This window comes from Mustela nivalis (genome assembly GCF_964662115.1).
Source record: "Mustela nivalis genome assembly, chromosome: 9".
Lineage (NCBI taxonomy): Eukaryota > Metazoa > Chordata > Mammalia > Carnivora > Mustelidae > Mustela > Mustela nivalis.
This window is the reverse complement of record NC_139028.1, coordinates 46,475,012-46,495,828: the sequence shown is the minus strand read 5'-3', so window position 1 is coordinate 46,495,828 and position 20,817 is coordinate 46,475,012. Positions and strand designations below refer to the sequence as shown.

The following is a 20,817-nucleotide window of genomic DNA, read 5'->3' as shown; positions in this document are numbered from 1 at the left end:
TTTATTTATTATTTTTATTAGAGATAGAGCGAGAGAGAGCACGAGTGGGTGCTGGGGAGACAGAGGGAGAGGGAGAAGCAGGCTCCCCACTGAGCAGGGAGCCCAACATAGGGCTCCATCCCAGGACCCTCGGATCATGACCTGATGAACTGAAGGCAGACGCTTCACCAACTGAGCAACCCAGGCGCCCCCATAAGTAACTTTAATACAAGGAAGAAAGTGCTATCTGAGAAGAACATATAGATAAAATATAGACAAGTTCAGAGCAGTGGTATTCAGAGTATGGTTGTGCCAGGACCAGCATCTCCTGGGAACTTGCTAGAATTATAAAGTCTCTGCCAACTGATCTAGAAACTCTGGAATGGAGCCCAGTCCTACTGTGATTCTGATGTTCACTAAAACTTAACAATCACAGCTATCAGACTGGAGCTCACTTTGGGGTACCTGAGTGGCTCAGTTGGTTGAGCGACCAACTCTTGATTTTGCCTCGGGTCATGATCTCAGGGCCGTGTGCAGGGCTCTGTGCTCAGTTTGATAGTCTCACCTTCTCCCTCTCCCTCTACTCTTCCCCCAACTCATTCTCGTTCTCTCTCTCTCTTTCAAATAAAATATTTTAAAAAAGGACTAGAGCTCACTTTTGAACAGAAATCTCTGGGATTGCTTCACAGAGTAGGTGGCATTTTAGTTAAATCTGAGAAGATGAGTAACATTTGTGGAGATGAACAAGCAGAGACCTGTATTCTTAAATGAGGCAGCAGCAGTGAGTCACATTCACAGGAGACACCTGAGGTCCGATGTTTGCTTTTTCCCCCAGGCAAGCTGTGTGACCCTGTCCAAATCACTTAACCTTTCCCAATGTGTTCCCTCCACTTTACAATGAGGGTTTTGGACTAGACGACTTTACAGTCCTTTTGACTGTAAAACTCAGTGAATTTACATGGCCCTGGTTCCATATATCATGATATAATCTGAATAATGGCATGGCATGAATTATTTGTGACCTGAATGCCTAGTAGATTATCCTCTGTACTCGCTAGCTGCAATGGTTTGTAGGAAGAAAACCACAGAGTAAACATTTTTTCTTCTCATCAGAAAGCCATTAGCATCAGCCAGAGAGTAAAACTTTATCCCCAAATGTGTCATACAGACAGTCTATAACTGATTTCAGGAGCAAGAGCCCAGAACATAAAGTAGTGCCACGAGAATGATAATTCGAACAGTATCAGAATTGGTTGCTTTGGGAGATAGGGTTTTGCAGTACCTGGCTGTTCTGGGACTCATCACGGCAAGGGGAAATCCTGCTAGAACCCCTCAGGAATTAAATGCCAGGTCTGAGAAGTAGCTCCCTAATGCGGCTTTAGTTTCCTGAGTTGTGAAATATTCCTTGCAGGTGTTGGAGTCAGCTACAGAGCTGTGGCCACAGCTCCTGACCCATGCCACCAGGCACAGCCCGTCTTGGGCACTGACCCCAACCTGGGCGGATGCGGGGGAAAGTGAGTCTGGGTTTCATGAAAGGGTGGCTTTCCGGTTAGGGTGGGGCTACCCCGTACAGGGTCCAGTTTTCATTTGTTTTCCATTTTGTATCTCTTCTTCTGAAAGCCTTCATAATTTTAATGTCAGTTAATATTTACGGAACATTTGTTGTGTACCAGACACACTTGTAAGCCTGTTATGTGACAGTGGGAGCTCTTATAATCCCTAAGGTGAGACTTAAAAAGGTTTAAGTATTATTCCAATGTCACCCTGCCAGTCAGTGACAAAGCCTGGATTCAAGTCCGATTTCTCTGAACCTTGGGTCTACTGTAGTAATCATTTGTTTCAATAAAGAAAAGATAACTTTTCCTTCACTTTTGATGTGCCTTTTGCTACTGGAAAAGGAACTGTCAGAGGACATTGTAAACCTCCATGATCCCTATCTTGTGACTCACAGATTTTGTTTTCTTCTCTAAAAACTGCCTTAGTTAATGATATTAATAGCTAGCAACTTTATATTTACTGTGTGACATGAACTGTTTTAAATGCTTTCTTTTTATTAAGTCAAAAATCTTAATTGGCTAGCCTTATCATTCCCATTTGTGAGCAGAAGAAACTGAGGCACAGAGAGGTTAAGTAACGTGCCTGACATAACACAGCTAGGAAATGGCAGAGATGGGATTCAAACTCAGGCAGTCCGGTGCCAGACCACATGTCCAGAAAACATCGCGCATACAGCCAGTGTGTCACTGAGCAGCTTCTGACACAAGTTGTCTTCCTCAAGGGAGCCAGGGAAGAGGAGGCCCTTCAGAGACTGATTTTGTTCTTTGTTTTACCGCCTATCATAGCACATTTCCCAAGCACCCTTTCTGTCTGCTAGTAAAACCCTCTCAAAATACACAAGATAAGAAGAGATGGAATGAAAATAGAATGTTTTTGCAAGATGCCATTTCTAATGTTCAGAAATCCCAGTGATTTAAGGAGGCCTGTTTAATGATGGCAGAAAAGAGCTTCCCCAGGTTACCCAAGCAAGCAGAGGCCCCCTGCCGAGTCCAGGCTCACCCAGAGAGGTGGCCTTTGTAAGAGCTGGGAGCTGCCCCTGAGGTCACCCGTATTTATTCATCCCTGGAAAGAAAAATCTGCATGCCCTTCTGAGTTGAAGGCTAGGATCCAGTCTCTCTTAGGCCTCCCAGGGCAGGATGGGGGAGGCCCAGCCTACTGCTCTGAAAAATAAATGTCTTCAAGATTGATGGCTTGATGATTTCTTTGGAGATTATATCAAAAAATATTGATTATGTTGCTAAGTCATAGAAAATAGGCTCTGAGGTTGGGAACTAAGTGCTTTGTTTAATCCAGAAACAGTAGAATAAATCAATGTGCAGAGCATCTAAAACACCATAACTATCATATTGGCTTCACAAATAGCTTGGCTTCAGTGTGGAAAAGCACACTGTTTTTGTGTGTGTGTGTGTGTGTGTGTGTGTGTGTGTGTGTGTGTGTGTGTGTGTTTTAAACAGCTTAACAGTTGTCTTAGCATGCTAAAAAAAGGAGCCAAAATCTTATTCTAGTGTTTACTTTGCAGAATTTTACAGAATTCCTCACTTTTAGCAATCACTTATTTTCTAAGTCAATGGAAAAATCTGCAGGTTTTAAAAAAATAGTTGGTGCCAGATAGGACTTTTTTCCTCCCCAAAATAAAGATACCAAAACTTGATGACATATTTTGGTCTCCACAACTGAAGCTGACAAGCTTAGTCCTGCTCAGGTTTTTGGAGTTAAATCCAAATTTCTGTACACAAAAATACTGTGCCATTTCAGCGTGGATTGTAGTTTTTCTCTACTTGCGTATAAGATTCTGTTTCATAAGGAAAACATTGTAGCAGTGTGCCTTGCTGAAAGACTCAGTATGCAAAGGTTCCAACTTTTGAAGGGTTAAATCGAATGATTTTATTTTGTTTTGTTTTGTTGTTTCATATTATGACAGCATTCTGCGTTATGAAGGATTCACCGGAAGGGTTTTTAGAAGTAACTGTCCCCCAGGGCTCTTAAATGTTTACTTACAATTAACTACTTAGAGGTAGGAGTAGCACCAGGGAGATTAACAAAGTGTCAAGAGACGAAGATCCCTGCAAAGCCATGATAAACCACAACCCTCAAATTGTTACATAACTCAAAGAGAAACTAATTCATGCCGTGTTTCCATGTAGTATCAGCTCTGAACCTGGCAGTCCTGAGACCTGGCCTTAGTGAGTCTCTTTATTCTTATGGGTCTTGGTGTCCTTATCTGTAAACCCAGGAAATCAAACCTGATGATCTTTAAGGCTTCTGTGAGTTCATGTAATTTCTTGAGTCTGTTTCCAGAAGTGAGATGTGTGTACTTTCTGGGGTTTGGAAACAGAGCATGTGAAAGGCCTCTGGGCCCCCAGTTCCATCGGTACCTTGATGTCCTGTGAGTCTTGAGTGTGCCGGGTGATGCTGGTCATGGATTGAAGCACAGATGCAGCTCCTCTCTTCAGTCAGGGGTGAAGATGGGGTGCAAGATAGATTAAGAAAGGTTCATCTGAGATGAATTATCAGGGTTGTTTTCTTCCTTGATGACCAGAGAGGGGATACCTGAGTGGCTCAGTTGGTTAAGTGTCTGCCTTTGGGTCAGGTCATGATCTTAGGGTACTGGGATGGAGCCTGGCACAGGACTCCTTGCTCAGCGGGGAGTCTGCTTCTCCCTCTGCCTGCCGCTCCCCCTGTCAGGCTCTCTCTCTCACTCTCTGACAAGCAAATAAATAAATAAATAAATAAATAAATAAATCTTTTTTTTTTTTTTAAGATTTTATTTATTTGTCAGAGAGAGAGAGAGGGAGAGAGAGCGAGCACAGGCAGACAGAATGGCAGGCAGAGACAGAGGGAGAAGCAGGCTTCCCGCTGAGCAAGAAGCCCGATGCGGGACTCGATCCCAGGACACTGGGATCATGATCTGAGCCGAAGGCAGCTGCTTAACCAACTGAGCCACCCAGGCATCCTAATAAATAAATCTTTTAAGGAAAAAAAAAAGGTTTTCTCAGAGTCTGGACTCTGTGGTCAAAGTATCAGCAAAATCACGCTTGTAGGCTGTGCCTTTGGCATAGAAGAGCCAATGGGAAATGAGGCAGAATCTGAATTTGTATTTCTTTGGAGATGCTGGGAGTATCCTGTTTTCTCCACTGAGAGACTATCCATGGCCTCTGGTCATTCCCTGTAAGAGCGTTGTTTCATTCCATTCCATTCAGAGTGGGAACCTAAAAATCTCTCCTCTACTTTGGAACGTTCTCAGATAATGAAGTAAGAGTCTACTGAGTTGTATGCGGTATTAATAAAGCTTCTGCTGGTTTGTATCTGTTGTCCCTAAAGAGGGCCATGTCACGCCCATGTGTTAGCCGAGTGTGCTCCACAAAAAGCCAGCTCTAAACGCACTGGTCCCATGGGGCCCTCCATTCTTTGGGGGAGGATATTTGAGCCTACGAAGCAGACTTACTTCTTCGCACACTTAGCATGTGGGCCGCTGCCTAAGGACGGGCAACCAAAGCAATTACATGTGAAATTAACTTCTTTCCTTTTAAAAAAGTTATCTCATCTTTCCACTATTCATTTGTACTATCTATTCTGTTTATGATATCCCTATATTAAACTGTAGTCTTTAAACTTACTACTCCCGTTTCCCGAGTTGCTTCAACAGATGATACCAACAAGGCGTATTTCATCTTCGGTTGGAACCAGGCAAACACATGCCCAGAAATTGGCTTTAGAGTCTTCTGTAAAGCAGAGTTGGAAAAACGAAATGAGAAAGCTTTGCAGGTGGCCTGAGGGCTTGGGTTCTAATCTTGACTCTACCACTAGGAGAATGACATTGTCTAGTCTCATCTACAAAAAGGGTATAACATGTGCCTTGCCAACCCTGGCTATGAAAGTGTTTTATAAAGTACAAAAACAATTGATAATATTTTTTAAAAGATTTTATTTGCTTTATTTGACAGACAGAGATCACAAGTAGGCAGAGACGCAGGCAGAGAGAGAGAGAGACGAAGAGGAAGCAGAGGGCAGGCTCTCTGCTCAGCAGAGAGCCCAATGTGGGGCTTGATCCTAGGACCCCGAGATCATGACCTGAGCCGAAGGCAGAGGCTTTAACCCACTGAGCCACCCAGGCACCCTACAACTGATAATATTTTAAGATGTTAAACTTAACATGAGGATGCCTGGGTGCCTCAGTGGGTTAAGCCGCTGCCTTCGGCTCAGGTCATGATCTTGGGGTCCTGGAATCGAGTCCCGCATCGGGCTCTCTGCTCAGCGGGGGCCTGCTTCCCTCTCTCTCTCTCTCTGCCTGCCTCTCCATCTACTTGTGATTTCTCTCTGTCAAATAAATAAAAAGAAAATCTTTAAACTTAACATGATTGTTCAGCTGATAGCTGATAAATTGGAACTAGTTTAAAACCAGAAAGGAGATAACCATGTGGAGATGCTATAAATTTATCATTTATTAATGATAGATGGTGATTACTTCAACAGAATTAAATCATGTCGTATGTGTTTCTAGGGGGCCTGAATTCTTAGCCTCATGATATTGGATTCTGTATAAATCCTGGTCAGTTTTAAAGTCAGCACAACAAAAAATGACAATGATGCCTGGTAAGAATTTCTTTAAAAGTTCATAGTTATAAAGGTAATCATATAACCATTGGTGAATAGTGTTACTTGGAAAAATATCAGAAAAACAAATAGTCCTCCAGATTCCACAACACAGTTAATCCTTTTAAAATGTAAAATTGCAGTTGTGCATTGAAATGTTTAAATACTAATACAATTATAACCACCTATACTGTTTTATGATCTTTTTTGCACTCCGCATTATATCTTACCACATTTGAAAATGTACATTTGAAAAATCATTATTTTTAGTGGCTGCATAGTATTTCATTTTATGAATGCACTGAAAATTATTTGATTCTTGATTGGTAGACATCTAGTTTCTTTTCAGTTCTTTTGTCTTTTAATCTGTACATTAAATGTATGCTTATCTAGTTACTTCCACTGGGTAATTGCCTAGAAGATAGAAGATAATTTTAAGTGAAAGGCAGATGCATTTTTTTAAGGCTTCTAGGGATATCTCTAAACTGACCTTCATAATGGAAGGAATCTTATACCAATGAACAATTCCAGCAGCACTATAAAAGTATGATTTAAAAAGCTCAAATCATGTAAAGTTAAACCCTAGTGATTTTGAACTCCTTGCCATCTAGTATGATGAGGTCTCTAATTTTTTCTTTTTCACACTGACATTTGGTAAGAAGACTTTATAATGAAGTTTTTGAAAAGCACCATTTCATCGCAGCGAGTTCCTACATCTTCTCCCACTTTCCCGAAGATTAATTTATTTTTCTCTCTCTTTCTCCCCCCTTCCAGGATGGAGGTATGATGCGATGGATATAACTATGGGATACTGTGTGGGTACAAGGCCTCCCCCTTCTTGCCTCATCCTCCTGCTTCTCAAGCTTCTGGCCACAGTGTCCCAGGGGCTGCCAGGGACCGGGCCCCTGGGCTTCCACTTCACTCACCCTGTGTACAATGCTACCGTGTGTGAGAACTCGGCCGCAAGGACCTACGTCCACAGCCAGGGTAGGATGGGCATCACCTTAATAGATCTGTCCTGGGATGTCAAATACAGAATTGTATCTGGAGATGAGGAAGGCTTCTTCAAAGCGGAGGAAGTCATCATTGCAGACTTCTGTTTCCTCAGAATAAGAACTAAAGGTGGCAATTCGGCCATATTGAATCGGGAGATTCAGGACAATTATTTATTGATAGTCAAAGGTTCTGTCAGAGGAGAGGATCTGGAAGCATGGACCAAAGTGAACATACAGGTTTTAGATATGAATGACCTGCGACCCTTGTTTTCACCCACAACATACTCTGTTACAATAGCAGAAAGCACCCCTTTAAGGACTAGTGTTGCCCAGGTGACTGCCACAGACGCCGATATAGGCTCCAATGGAGAATTCTACTACTACTTTAAAAACAAAGTTGATCTCTTTTCAGTCCACCCCACAAGTGGTGTCATCTCTTTAAGTGGGCGGTTAAATTATGATGAAAAGAATAGGTACGATCTGGAGATTTTGGCTGTGGACCGGGGGATGAAACTCTACGGAAACAACGGAGTGAGCAGTACTGCGAAGCTTTATGTTCACATTGAACGTGTAAATGAACACGCCCCAACTCTCCATGTGGTCACTCATGTTCCTTTCTCACTGGACAAAGAGCCGACATACGCGGTGGTGACAGTTGATGACCTAGATGAGGGGGCCAATGGAGAAATTGAGTCTGTTTCCATTGTGGCTGGGGATCCTTTAGATCAGTTCTTCCTGGCTAAGGAAGGCAGGTGGATGAATGAGTACAAGATTAAGGAGAGAAAGAAGGTCGACTGGGGGAGTTTTCCTTATGGCTACAACCTCACTCTTCAAGCAAAAGATAAGGGGTCCCCCCAGAAATTTTCAGCAGCGAAGATCATCCACATTGCCAATCCCCAAAGAGACACTGTCCCAGTTAGATTTGAAAAAGAAACATACGATGTGAGCATTAGTGAATTCTCCCCTCCTGGTGTCGTGGTTGCTATCGTAAAATTAAGTCCCGAACCGCTCGATGTGGAATACAAATTATCTCCTGGTGAGGATGCACAGTATTTCAAAATTAATTCCCGGTCAGGTCTGATTGTCACAGCACAGCCACTGAATACTGTTAAGAAGGAGGTTTATAAACTGGGAGTGACAAACAAGGAAGGAGATTTAAAAGCACAAGTCACCGTTGGCATAGAAGATGCGAATGACCACACCCCAGAATTTCAGCAGGTGCTGTACGATGCTTTTGTGAATGAAAGCGTACCAGTGGGCACAAGTGTGCTGATGGTTTCAGCTTCTGACAAGGATAAAGGAGAAAATGGGTACATCACCTATAGTATTGCCAGTCTGAATTTGTTACCATTTGCCATTAACCAGTTTACCGGTGTTATTAGCACAACTGAAGAATTGGATTTTGAATCCTCCCCGGAAACTTACAGGTTCATCGTAAGAGCCTCTGACTGGGGTTCGCCATACCGCCATGAAAGTGAAGTAAATGTGACTATTCGAATAGGAAATGTCAATGACAACAGCCCTCTCTTTGAGAAAGTGGCTTGTCAGGGAGTTATTTCCTATGACTTTCCAGTCGGGGGTCACATCACAGCTGTCTCAGCAATTGATATTGATGAACTTGAACTTGTAAAGTACAAAATCATCTCTGGAAATGAACTTGGTTTCTTTTATTTAAACCCAGACTCTGGGGTTTTACAGCTTAAAAAGTCGCTGATGAGTTCTGGCATCAAAAATGGTAATTTTGCCCTCAGGATTACAGCAACCGATGGAGAGCATTTTGCGGACCCCATGTCTGTTAACATTTCAGTCCTACATGGGAAGGTGTCTTCAAAGAGCTTTAGTTGCAGAGAAACTCGTGTGGCTCAAAAGCTGGCAGAGAAACTGCTCATTAAGGCAAAGGCAAATGGGAAACTGAACCTGGAAGACGGATTTCTTGACTTTTATTCAGTTAATAGGCAAGGACCCCATTTTGACAAGTCATTTCCTTCTGATGTGGCTGTGAAGGAGAATCTGCCTGTTGGTGCCGACATCCTGAAGATTAAAGCCTATGACGCCGACGCTGGCTTCAATGGAAAGGTGCTGTTTACGATATCTGATGGGAACACGGACAGTTGCTTTAATATTGACATGGAGACTGGGCAACTTAAAGTCCTTCTGCCAATGGACCGAGAGCACACAGACCTCTATCTCCTTAATATCACCATCTATGACTTAGGCAATCCACAAAAATCTTCATGGAGGTTGCTGACCATCAATGTGGAGGATGCGAATGACAACAGTCCAATTTTTCTCCAAGACAGTTACTCAGTTAACATTCTTGAAAGTTCAAGTATTGGAACTGAGATAATTCAAGTGGAAGCCAGAGACAAAGACTTGGGCTCTAATGGGGAAGTAACTTACTCAGTCTTGACAGATACCCAGCAGTTTGCTATCAACAGCTCAACTGGAATTGTCTATGTAGCCGACCAGCTGGACCGGGAATCTAAAGCAAACTACTCTTTAAAAATAGAAGCTCGAGACAAGGCAGAAAGTGGCCAGCAGCTGTTTTCCGTTGTCACCCTTAAGGTTTTTTTGGATGATGTCAATGACTGTTCCCCGGCTTTCATTCCTAGTAGCTATAGCGTGAAGGTTCTGGAAGATCTCCCCGTTGGCACTGTCATTGCTTGGCTGGAGACCCATGATCCGGATCTTGGGCTAGGGGGTCAAGTGCGCTATTCTTTGGTCAATGACTATAACGGGAGATTTGAAATAGATAAAGCAAGTGGTGCCATTCGCTTGAGCAAAGAGCTGGACTATGAAAAGCAACAATTCTATAACCTCACGGTTCGGGCCAAAGACAAAGGGCGACCGGTCTCTCTGTCTTCTGTTTCCTTTGTTGAGGTGGAGGTGGTGGATGTCAATGAGAACCTCCACACTCCCTACTTCCCAGACTTTGCTGTCGTTGGATCTGTAAAAGAAAACTCACGCATCGGAACAAGTGTGCTGCAGGTGGCAGCCCAAGATGACGACTCTGGGAGGGATGGAGAGATCCAGTACTCCATCAGGGACGGCAGTGGTCTCGGAAGGTTCAATATAGATGACGAGAGTGGTAAGTTTACTAGTTTGTGCCGAAGTGTCGTTTCCCGTTTCACGAACTATGACACTGGAGAAGAAAAGGAATCTTCTCCCACTGAAAAAGAACGACAAGTGAGTTTGCATTTGGTACAGAGAATGACTCAAGTGAAAGCTTTCTGTCAGAATGCATTGGTTTATGAGAGGCATGTTTTGTACAGTGGTTCTAACGGTGGTTTTCAATAGGAGTCCTTTTTCTTGCTTTTTGTTTTTCTTGTTCAGCACTATTCCCAGGTTATCTTTTGATAAGCATAGGCAATTTTCACCTCTGTTGATTGCACTTCTGACCTTCACGAAATTAAGGGCCCTGATAAAGTAAATTACATTTGAATTGGCTTTAAATTATAAGTGTGAAGTGGATTTTCGAATGGGTCTTCTACACGGATCTTTCCCTTTCTAGTACAGCTTTGCTGAAGTGGTTTTGCAGCATTGCCTGGCCTTTGATGTTTCACAGGGCACATCTGGCCTTTGAATGACAGGGATTTGCACTAGAGATACTTAATTAACATATGGCAGTGTGTTTCTACAAATGTTTTCATGAGAGGCTGGAGGGGGCATGTTGTGGATTGTACTCAGAAGAAATGGATTTTCAGACATTATTTGTAAGAATTGTTTTATAGAAACATTTTAAAATATGGGGGAAAATTGCCCCAATATTTTCATTGTCTCCCACCTTTTTATTTACTTTTCATTATAGATACAGATACACACACACACACACACACTTTTCTGTTCTTGTTATTGTTGTTATTTTTCTTTAAATGGACATGTACCTGGACATGTGCATGTGTGTGTGTGTGTGTTCCTTGATTAGCACTGTGTGTTTTCTATGGGTTGTAGTCATCTCAAGACTGGCCAATGTCTTCTCTGTTCTCAAATAAATGGTAATATTAGCTGTTCACAGTTTTGAAGGTACACTTATATATATTAACTCATTTTCTGCAACACTCACAGAGTGCTTAGTTCCCAGTAATGATGATGATGATTAAAACAGGTCGTGGGGGGTGTTGTTATAGTGGTGGAAAAAGGACTTGAGAAATTGTATTAACTACTGGATAGAAGTTACAAAACTCTATGTATCATCACAAATTTAAACTGTAATTTTTATATACACGGTCTCTAATTATCGCCAGTGTAAATGGTAAAATTGGTCTCCATAGCTATAATGAAGGAAAAGATAAATGTCAAGGAAATTAAGTTCTGATTTATTTACACACTGTATTTTATTGTGTATCATTTTTCATTCGACTGGAGTATATTTTCATCATTGAAATACAGAATGAGAAGGGGAGTATGTTTACTGAGTGTCTACTCTGTGCTACTACTTTGTTACCACTAATGACCTCATGGAGTCCTTAAGGTGGGCACAACACTATGTGAAGGATTTTATAATAGGGTCTTCTTTAATGATCCCAACTGCCCCATGAGGTAGAAATAATAATCATCAAGTTGTGAACTGATACGCAGAGAAGACTGATAACTTGGAGCCTTCAAGCTCAGCTCTAAGTTAACTGCTGTATAGGGTGCTGTCTTGTGCCTAAAGACACATATGGGCTTCCTCATGTTTTCAGATACACTTGAATTTGGTGTTGATTCAAAATCTCTCAAGCAGTAAGTGTTAAACTATTCAAAGTCCTTATAGCCCTGGGTTCATTGACTGATGGCACTGGCCATTAGTCACCCTTCCCTTTTCCTCCTTGTCTCATTGTCTGTGGCTCTCTAGTGAAAGAAGCTTCTCCTCAGGACTCAGATGGGGATGGGTAAGGTAGGCCAAACAGGAAGGTGTCAGGTGGAATCATTAGCCACTGTTACATGCAGGACTGCTTCAGCCACATGGAGTTGGTTTTGTTTGCAAGTTTCATGCTGGTGTAGCTTGGTGCAGGGAAGAGCAGGAGTACGCACGCTGGTGAAAGTGGCGTAGCTTTCCCTTATTTGTTCCATGTGATTGTTCTCAGCTTGGGTGTGATTTCAGAAAATGTGTGTATAGTTTCATCTGATGGTATAGCTTACCTCACAATTCTTGATGCCAAGAGTTTGTTGTCCTTCGTCTCTGTTAAAACAAAACAAACAAGCAAACAAAACCCCTCATTGCTCTGACTTTATTCTAGTATATTCTGGACTGTATAAAATAAATTTTGCCATGGATCGTAATAACACCACTTACATTTGGACATTGCTTTGTGACTTAAGATGCTTACTCAAAAAACATTAAGTCTTTTAGGTTAATAGCTAAGTGAGTTAGGTGAGGTCATATCTGGAGGACATAGATGTATCTAGAACCCACCTGTTTCTTCATTTTAACTGGGTGCCCTTTTCTTTGCATTCACTACAAGTTCTGCTTTACTTCTCCAGAGGATTTTTAATTTTAAAACTATAGTAGCAATTTTTTTTTTACCCCCTTCACATATCATTTTTACCTTCTCTTAGGAAGCAAAACTGTTTTTCTCTAAGTATATTATAGAACTGGATATTGATATTGTTTATGAATTTAGAATTTCTGTGTAATAATATCCTGAACCATCTTACTTCCTCCTTTCTCACCTTCTGCATATGTTAATTTGCAAGCCCAGGAAACTGACGAAGAATGATTGCCAAGACTTGTGCTGGCAAGATGCTGGGGTTGAGGAGAGCTTTGGCAAACGTGTGTCCAACAGGAGAAGGCATTACCGTGGTGCTGTTGGGTTTGCATTACTGTGGAGGCATCCATCAGCTCTTTGCCTCCAAGTGCTAAAAAGCATGGCTTGACCTGCTGGCAGAAGGAATGGCTGTTTAGCCCCACGGCTGTTACTGAATCTCAAGTCCAGACTCTGTTGTCTTCATTTGGTCCTTTGGCATAGAATGGACTAAACTTGTTTGGGTGTTTTCTTTTTTGTTTGTTTTTGTTTTTGTTTTTTGGTCTTTCAAGAACCTTTAAGTCAGCTGCCAAAGGCTATTTAATGGCTTTCATTATCTAGTTGTTCTCAAATTTAGGAGTGCACATGAATCTGAGAGAGTTTGTTAACAGATGCACATTCCTTGGCCCTTCCCCCAAAGATTCCGTATCACTAGGTGTGGGGTAGCAGCCCCAGGGGATCTTCATTTAAGCCCTCCCAGCATTCCTTTTCTATACATGGCTCAGAAACACCAGCCTGAATCTTACTTGGGCTCCTTAGAGAATGTCTCCCAGATTAGATCTTTTCTGTAAAGCCCTTTTGCTTCTTCTTTTGAAAGGCAGGAAATTGAGCTCGTATTTTAGATAAATTTCTTTTCTAGTCAAGTTTTACAATCCAAATAAATCTTCTATTATTCATTAGTGGTGATCGCTTTCTGAATGCATTCCCAATGGATCAAAAATCTATTTCTGTGGTTTGGTAATTGCCGTGCTTGTGTTTTGTAAAACTGCATATACTGGGAGTAGTTGATCCATTTAGTAGTTTTATGCTCCTGATTTTTTTTTGGTGGGGGGCTGCTCAGTGAACAAAGCCTTACCTTTGAATTTTTTTTTTTTAACCATGCACTGGTATTTAATAAATGTTTAATGATGTTCACAGTAAATGGATTAAGTGGGAGGCCCCCAGCTACAGTGGATTTGATCACAATTTAAATTACTAGTCTGGAAGATGCAATTTAATCATTTTTCCTTCACAAAGAATGCATTCTTGTTGTCTGACACAACAGGAATTCATATTCTTGACTACTCAGAAGTTTTAGAAGGTTTAGAAAGAGTGCGTTGTATTTTTTAAAACTGTGATTTTTCTGTTAGATTCCTTTCTAAGCTGCAAACTTGAGCAGTGATTTTATTGTTTTATTTATTTGAAGTTAAAAAATATTTTAATTGGGATAAACAGCTTCTAGTTCAGCACATGCATGGGAAGCTATTTTGGCTGTCCCTTATTACTGCTACTTCTATCATTTCTTTCATTCACCAGATATCTGTTAGGTGCCAGGCACTGTGCTAGGTGCTTGGTGGGTGATGTTTCTAATTGTTACAGGAATCCAGAAGGTGGGGTTTCATGAGGCTTGTTCAATCAGGGTCAGCTTCTGGGAGTCCTCAGAGCTGGGAGTGGAGCTGAGCACAGTAGACTCCAGATCTCATGTGAGCTCTCCGCCTTTGCCACCCAAGCGTGCCGTAGTAACTTTCTTGAGCACATGTAATATTTCTGCATAACAAACAACCACAACATTTCAGTGGCTTATGGAAACAGTTTTTCTCCTTGTTCCCAAGTCTGGGAGAACAGTTAAAGATGCGACTGTAGGTTGAACTGTAGCCTGCCTCACAGGCCTACCAATTCCAGGATCTGGGCTGAAGGAGTACCCTCTGTTTGGGACATGCTCCTGTTCTCAGGGGAGAGGTGAGAAGCTCAGGAGGGCTGATGGAAGTCTGTGGTACCTCTTAAAACCCCTGCTCAGATGAAGCCCACATTCCATTAACTGAGTGGGCCATGGGTCCATGTTCAACACTGAGGTGGGGCACAGAATATTTATCTTATAGAGGAATGGCGAGGAATGAAGAGTTACTGCATACTCACACAGCCTGCCAGAGCATACATTTATATTTACCTTTCTTTAAATTGAAGCTGCAGCCGGCATTTTTCCAACATATGTGAGCCTAGAATGCTCTCTTTATTCCAAATGTTTCTAACCACTGTCTCATCATGTAATGTTGCTTGTGTGCTCCCTATGCATAGGGCCAGGGCCAGGCACTGAGGACTCAGAGAGCTACAGGTACAGAAGTTTCCCTGACTGCCCGAGAAGTCAGAAGGCAGCAGCAGGTGGCATTGCTGGCGACGATGGTGAGAGTGCTTACCATTCACCCAGTGCTATCTGTGTGCCAATTTCTTTGTCTTATTCTGGCATCATATGAGGTGGGCATAGTTGTGTCCTTTTTTCACACATCTGGTGTCTTAAGAGACAGAGCTCACATACACAAGACATGTACATTTAAATTTACCTTTCTATACATTGAATCTGCAGCGGGTATTCCTCTAAGCATGGGTGCTTTCTTTATTTTTAAATATTTTGGTACAATTGGGAGAAGGTTAGGAGACCTAAAGTACATTTGGGTTCGCGCAGACCCCCAAAAGGAACATCTCACACTAAACACTGTAAAGCGAATTGTTATTTTCAGTGAACATATATTCTAACAACAAATGAATATACCTTTATGTTGTTGTTCAGTATCTGTACTAGCTCTCTCCCTTTGACCTCTCCAGATCCATTTCCCACCATTCTTTCTGCTTTATGTCCAGGTGCCTGAGTTCCTTGGCTTGTGGGCTCCTTTGTTCCCTGATATCTGTCAGTCCTGCCTCTGGGAATATAGAGAAGAGAATTAGGTCAGGGTATTTATCCCTTTGATTCTTTCCATACTGGTTACTGTGGCTTGGCTGTACCCTCTTAGGGGTAGAAACAGCTCCCCACTGTTTTCAACCCTGTAATGCTGCATTATTTACTCTAAACCCTGCCTATGCCTTCGTAAATAGTCTGTTTATTACATGCTTCTCAATGACTCGGTTGGGATTGTGCCTTCTTTTCTCTGTCAGGATGCTGCCTGATAAAATATTTTTTTATGTAGGTATTTTAAAAAACATATTTTTAAGTTTAAAAATATTTCAAAGGCTGATGTTTTTCAGAAAATCCTATTAACTCCAATTTCTGCAGTGCTGCCCTGTGTATTGGCATATTCCACTGAAGGCCAGGAAGAAGAGTAGAGAGGTCATAATTATCTATTGCTTTCATTTTGCGAGAAAAAAGAAAGTGAAACTAGGGGATTTTGTGTCCCTATCTCGTTTATATTTCCATGTGTTGTTTACAACAAGAAGATAATTTTTGCTTTCCTGAAGACCCTCTCCCACCAGACGTGGGAAGAAGAGGGATTTGGATGGATGGTGTGGTATTAAGATTTCAGGTTTTCTAATGTTGTGATGCTGTACCTTGATCTTCGACAGGGAGAGGGACACACTTCAGCTAGTGGCCAAGGAAAAGAATATAGTCCTCTAACTGAGTAGCTTTTATTTAAGTTAGTTCAACTGAAGAGTTGTTTGCTAGCACCAGTGCTCAGTCTAATATTCTTTTATCTGAAGACTCTAATCGTCAGAGAATCAAGGGGGGTTGGTAAATGAAAACTAGGAACAGGAAAATCTGTGTTGTGGGGAAAATGAGGAGCTTTCTGTTATTGCAGAAGCTGTTAGTGCTAGCCCAGGTATTTAAAGGGGTGAGTGATTCCCACAGTAGCATGTATCTTACATAATATAATAATATACAAGCTTCCTTTTTCTTATATTCAGAGAGGCCAGAAATCCTATTTTATCTTACGGATGGTTGTTAATCTTTCCAGCTTCTTTTCCCCAAACTTATCTTTTAACTCCTCTTTGACAGGCTGAGGAGTAAGACAGATGTTATTTGGCAGTTTTGGTACAATTTCTGACAATTCCAGACTAAAAGGAAGTCTCCATCCTCATTCTGTTTTCAAGGCAATATTTTCACCACCGCCCATCTAAGTCAAAGGAGACTCATTGAATTTTGGCCCAAGCTTGCCCTTAAAATTTCCACTCGGGACCAGAAGAATGAAGTTACGATCCAATGACAGCAGAAACTTTTCTTGGCTCTGGATTTTTAACCTTAGCTCCAGACTTTGTATCATAGTTATTTAAGAGGAAAATAATGTCTCCCAGAGGAGCCCTGAACACTGCACAACATTCAGATGAATTTAGTAGTTATCCTGTAAGCCAGGTGGGAGCGAGGATTAGAAGCTTCTGAAAAATAATGAACAGCATGCTTTTATGACTCTTTTCAGCAGGTGCCTTCTTCTTGACCTTTTCTTAACTGTTGGCTGAAGGCAGTTTAGGTTTTAATAGAGGATTGTTGGTCCAACTCAGTAATTATGTCTGTGTTGTGTACCAAGTTTGAGCTGCTATTATCCCCATGCAACTAGTAAATGATAAAAATAATGACAACCATGAAGAGGAAGTACAAATAGTGTGACAAGCCAACCACCTGAAAATTTGTGTGGTTCTTTTCTCTGAAATCCATCTTCCTTTTATATCAATAAGGGAAGTTTTGAGTGACTTACCTGGCCCTTCTTGTCAGAGTGCTCAGTGCTGTGTGATACTAAATTGTTTTTATTTCTTCAGTTAACAGAGAGGAAAGCCTCAGAGGTCCAGTAAGGAGAGTTTACAAAGACTATCAAATGATTACTTCTTCTCTTAGCAGTTCTCCTTTGGATAGATTGCATCTCATTTCAGTCTTCTAAAAAAATGTATTCTGTAGGTGTTCTGTGTGCACATTGAAGGATACTGTCATTTATCATTATATTTGAAGAATTATAGGGTTTGATAAATATTTATGTGATGCCACTACATTCACAATGTTTCACTGAAAAGAAAATGAAATGAAAATGAAAATGGGCTCTAGTCTGTATTTTTAGCTTGCTGGTTCTTATGAAAGCATGTCTTATCGACAAACAGAATCTACAAAGAGTTGTGTGTAGGATTCAATTCAATTTATATGAAATTCTGGGCACCAGTATACGAACTACTGAATATAATAGGAGTCTCCAATTTTCTCTTTGGATGTTGGAGGATTTAGTGTCTCCTCTAGGGCCAGTCTTTGTGATTAAATTCATATTTTCATTTGCATAATATAGTTAATATTTTAGTTACTTTTAAAAAGCAGTATGATGGTGAGAATAATACTGAACTAAAACAACATACTGAATATGAAATGTCTTGAGTCAAAAAGTGAATAAAAGTTGAAGGAATTAAGCTGAAAATTGAAGTCTCACACACACACACACACACACACACACACAGATATTCTGGTGAAAACATCATGTGGTTTACCCCCAAGATCTATAAAATAGAACTTAAACAGTTTTCATAGCTTTTTCTCCACTTGCTTCCTAAAAAGACTGCCTCTTCTCCTTCCATTTCCCTTCTTCCCTTTTCCTTATCATCTCTTTCTTCCCTCATTCCCACATTTGCAGTTCACGATTCCCTGTAGGCAGGGCACTTTGCACTAAAAAGGATGCACACATGATTAAGTCAAGGGCTAGCAGTGAGACAGAAGAGCATGTAATTACAAACAGTGTGATGCGTAAGTGACATAAAGTAAGTGAGTGCCTTGTGCTCGCCATTCATCATGTTTATTGTGGCCTCAGCATCACCCTTTGGCATTGCGGGATGATTTTTACAAATTCCAATTGGAGACAAGACAGTATGAGAGATAACCAGAGCATTAAAGTGAGTTGATGATGATATATAAGCCAGACCTAATTGTCAAGGAATGTCTAACCCCGGAAACAGGTCCAAGTTCTGTGAGGCTTGAAGTGCATACCTTGTATCATCTGGGGTGCCTGCTTTGAGAAAAAGCATAAAAATGTACGACTACAAAATTACTGTATTTGTTTGAACCGAGGAAGGAAATCACAGCAACACTTAAGTTTAAAAGTCAACAAACAACCGCAAATACCACAAAACTCAGAAAAATAATATATTCTGTTGATTAAATTCCTGACCTACCTCTCTAATGCTTTTTTTCGCCTACATATTTTTGGTTGCATTTTTGGTTTGATTGCCTCTTCACGGGATAACAATTTTGCAATTGTTTCTATAGAAAGTACAGAAAGATTATTTCGTTTTCTCCCAGTGCTGTTTGATTGAAATTTGTTTGTTATTGGTGAGGGTTTAGACGAGGGTTTAGACATGTTACTCCATGGTAGTGGCTTGTTATTGGTAATATTATGTAAGTATTCTACACTGGTGTCAAATTTTTTAAAAAAATCTCTATTGAGTTTCTTTTTCCTGTGAGCTCTAACAAACAACTTTGCTGCTAATACATTTAAGTGTCGGTGCTCTGTAAGCAAAAAGAGTCCAGTAATTTCCATTTTGGGGAGTCTAATCAACAAAGGAAAAAGATTGTGGTGTGTTTTTAACTTGTATGCTACATTTCAGGAGAGAACTTTCATTTTTAACTCCAGAGGCAAGAACCAAGTCTTTCAGTTACAACTGTACATATCTAATGACCGGGAAATTTTCCACAAGCTAACGTCTGGCTCTGTATATTTGAGCTTGCCCCCGCCCCAAACCCCTCCTCTGTCAGTAACTGTCATCATCATTCTGACCACCACAGGATATGCTCATATAATGATATAAGTTCTAGTCTTTCATGTCCATGCTACAGTGTTGGGTCTCTCAGTCCAGTAGGTAGTTGGAGTGTCTTTGGAAGCCATTCCTGCACTGGGATGCGTCTAACAACAATTTGTCTCAACTGGTATTGATAGAGAACCATGTAAATGTATGCCACAGAATGCAAACTAAATGTATCCCTAACTCAATTCTGCCCTATGCCTGATGATGCAAATGTAATAGAGGAGAAGTTGGAGGGGAAAGAGAAAAGAGTTTTAAGTTATTGTGGTTAGATATATTACTTTTGCAAAACAAACAAACAAGGTATAAAAAAGTATAAACATGTAAGCATTGCTAGGTTCCTCTCTGGGGCTTGGAAGCTTGGAGTCCGATAGCTTCATGTTAGATCGGCATCTGCCAAGCTTTGCTAGTAAATGAACATTTTTTCAGAGAGAAATAAGTCTTCAAGGTCCGGGCGGGGGCGGGGGGGGGGGGTTGGTTGTTAGTGACTGAGCCAGACCAGGCCTCAAAAACTAGTCCTTGATTTGAGGACTGGTATCAGAGACACCTGCACCAGGTTTAAGGTTATTATCCTTCTCCATTATTATTGAACTAGCAGACAGACAGTGCAAAAGATACAAGATCTAGGCTGCATGTGAATGGATCAGGCCTTGGTAAGTCCAAGTATCTCAAGGAGGTGTTCTGGAAGATCTCTAGCCAAAGCAGCACTTGAAGAGTAAGAAATATGCAAGGTCAAGATGTTTATCATCTTGGGCTCACTGCCTTTTTGGAGCAGCTGGCTGGTGAGAGAATTGCATTGTTCCTTGGGCCCACTCTCTTTATAACACCCATTTGGGAATTCGGCAGTAAGATACACCAAGATCTGGAAACAGATATAAAGAGCCTTTGAGGGCTGTCCTAATAACTGTTGGAGTTCTTTCATTTAGACTCATTATCTGTACCCTAAAAGCATGACTTGGGGATTTCCCCTAAATCTTGAGGGATTTCGCTGAACCATCGTGTCCACATTATTATTAAAATTTATTATAGATAATCTAATTTATGACTGTCTTAATGAATATATCAGTAGCGCATCTCCCAGTGATTTCCCTGCTCATGGGCTGCTGGCGTTGGTAGGATGTTTATGATTTCATTGGCCGGAACCTGATAAAGCCCTGTAATTATTAAAAATACACATTTACTTGGGGCACCTGGGTGTCTCAGTGGGTTAAGCCTCTGTCTTCAGCTCAGGTCATGATCTCAGGGTCCTGGGATCAAGCCCCACATTGAGCTCTCTGTTCAGCAGGGAGCCTGCTTCCTCCTCTCTCTCTGCCTGCTGCTCTGCCTACTTGTGATCTCTCTGTCAAATAAATATAAAGTCTTTAAAAAAAAATACACATTGACTGGAGTTCAGCTTTGATAGGGAATTCCATCCGTGGGATATCATATATCAGACTTGAATTAGTGTGAGGCTCCAAGAT

At 41.2% G+C, this 20,817-nt stretch overlaps 1 protein-coding gene across 2 annotated transcripts in view; it reads left to right on the top strand.

Annotated features, from left to right (window-relative positions):
- The window catches only part of FAT3 (FAT atypical cadherin 3), a 652,787-nt gene that overhangs the window by 136,050 nt on the left and 495,920 nt on the right, over positions 1–20,817 (top strand). For both annotated transcript variants that reach the window (XM_082683341.1, XM_082683340.1), the window contains exon 2: positions 6,904–10,212. In XM_082683341.1, the coding sequence (XP_082539467.1) occupies positions 6,921–10,212 (3,292 nt within the window). In that variant the 5' untranslated portion in view covers positions 6,904–6,920. The remainder of the gene's footprint in view (positions 1–6,903; positions 10,213–20,817) is intronic.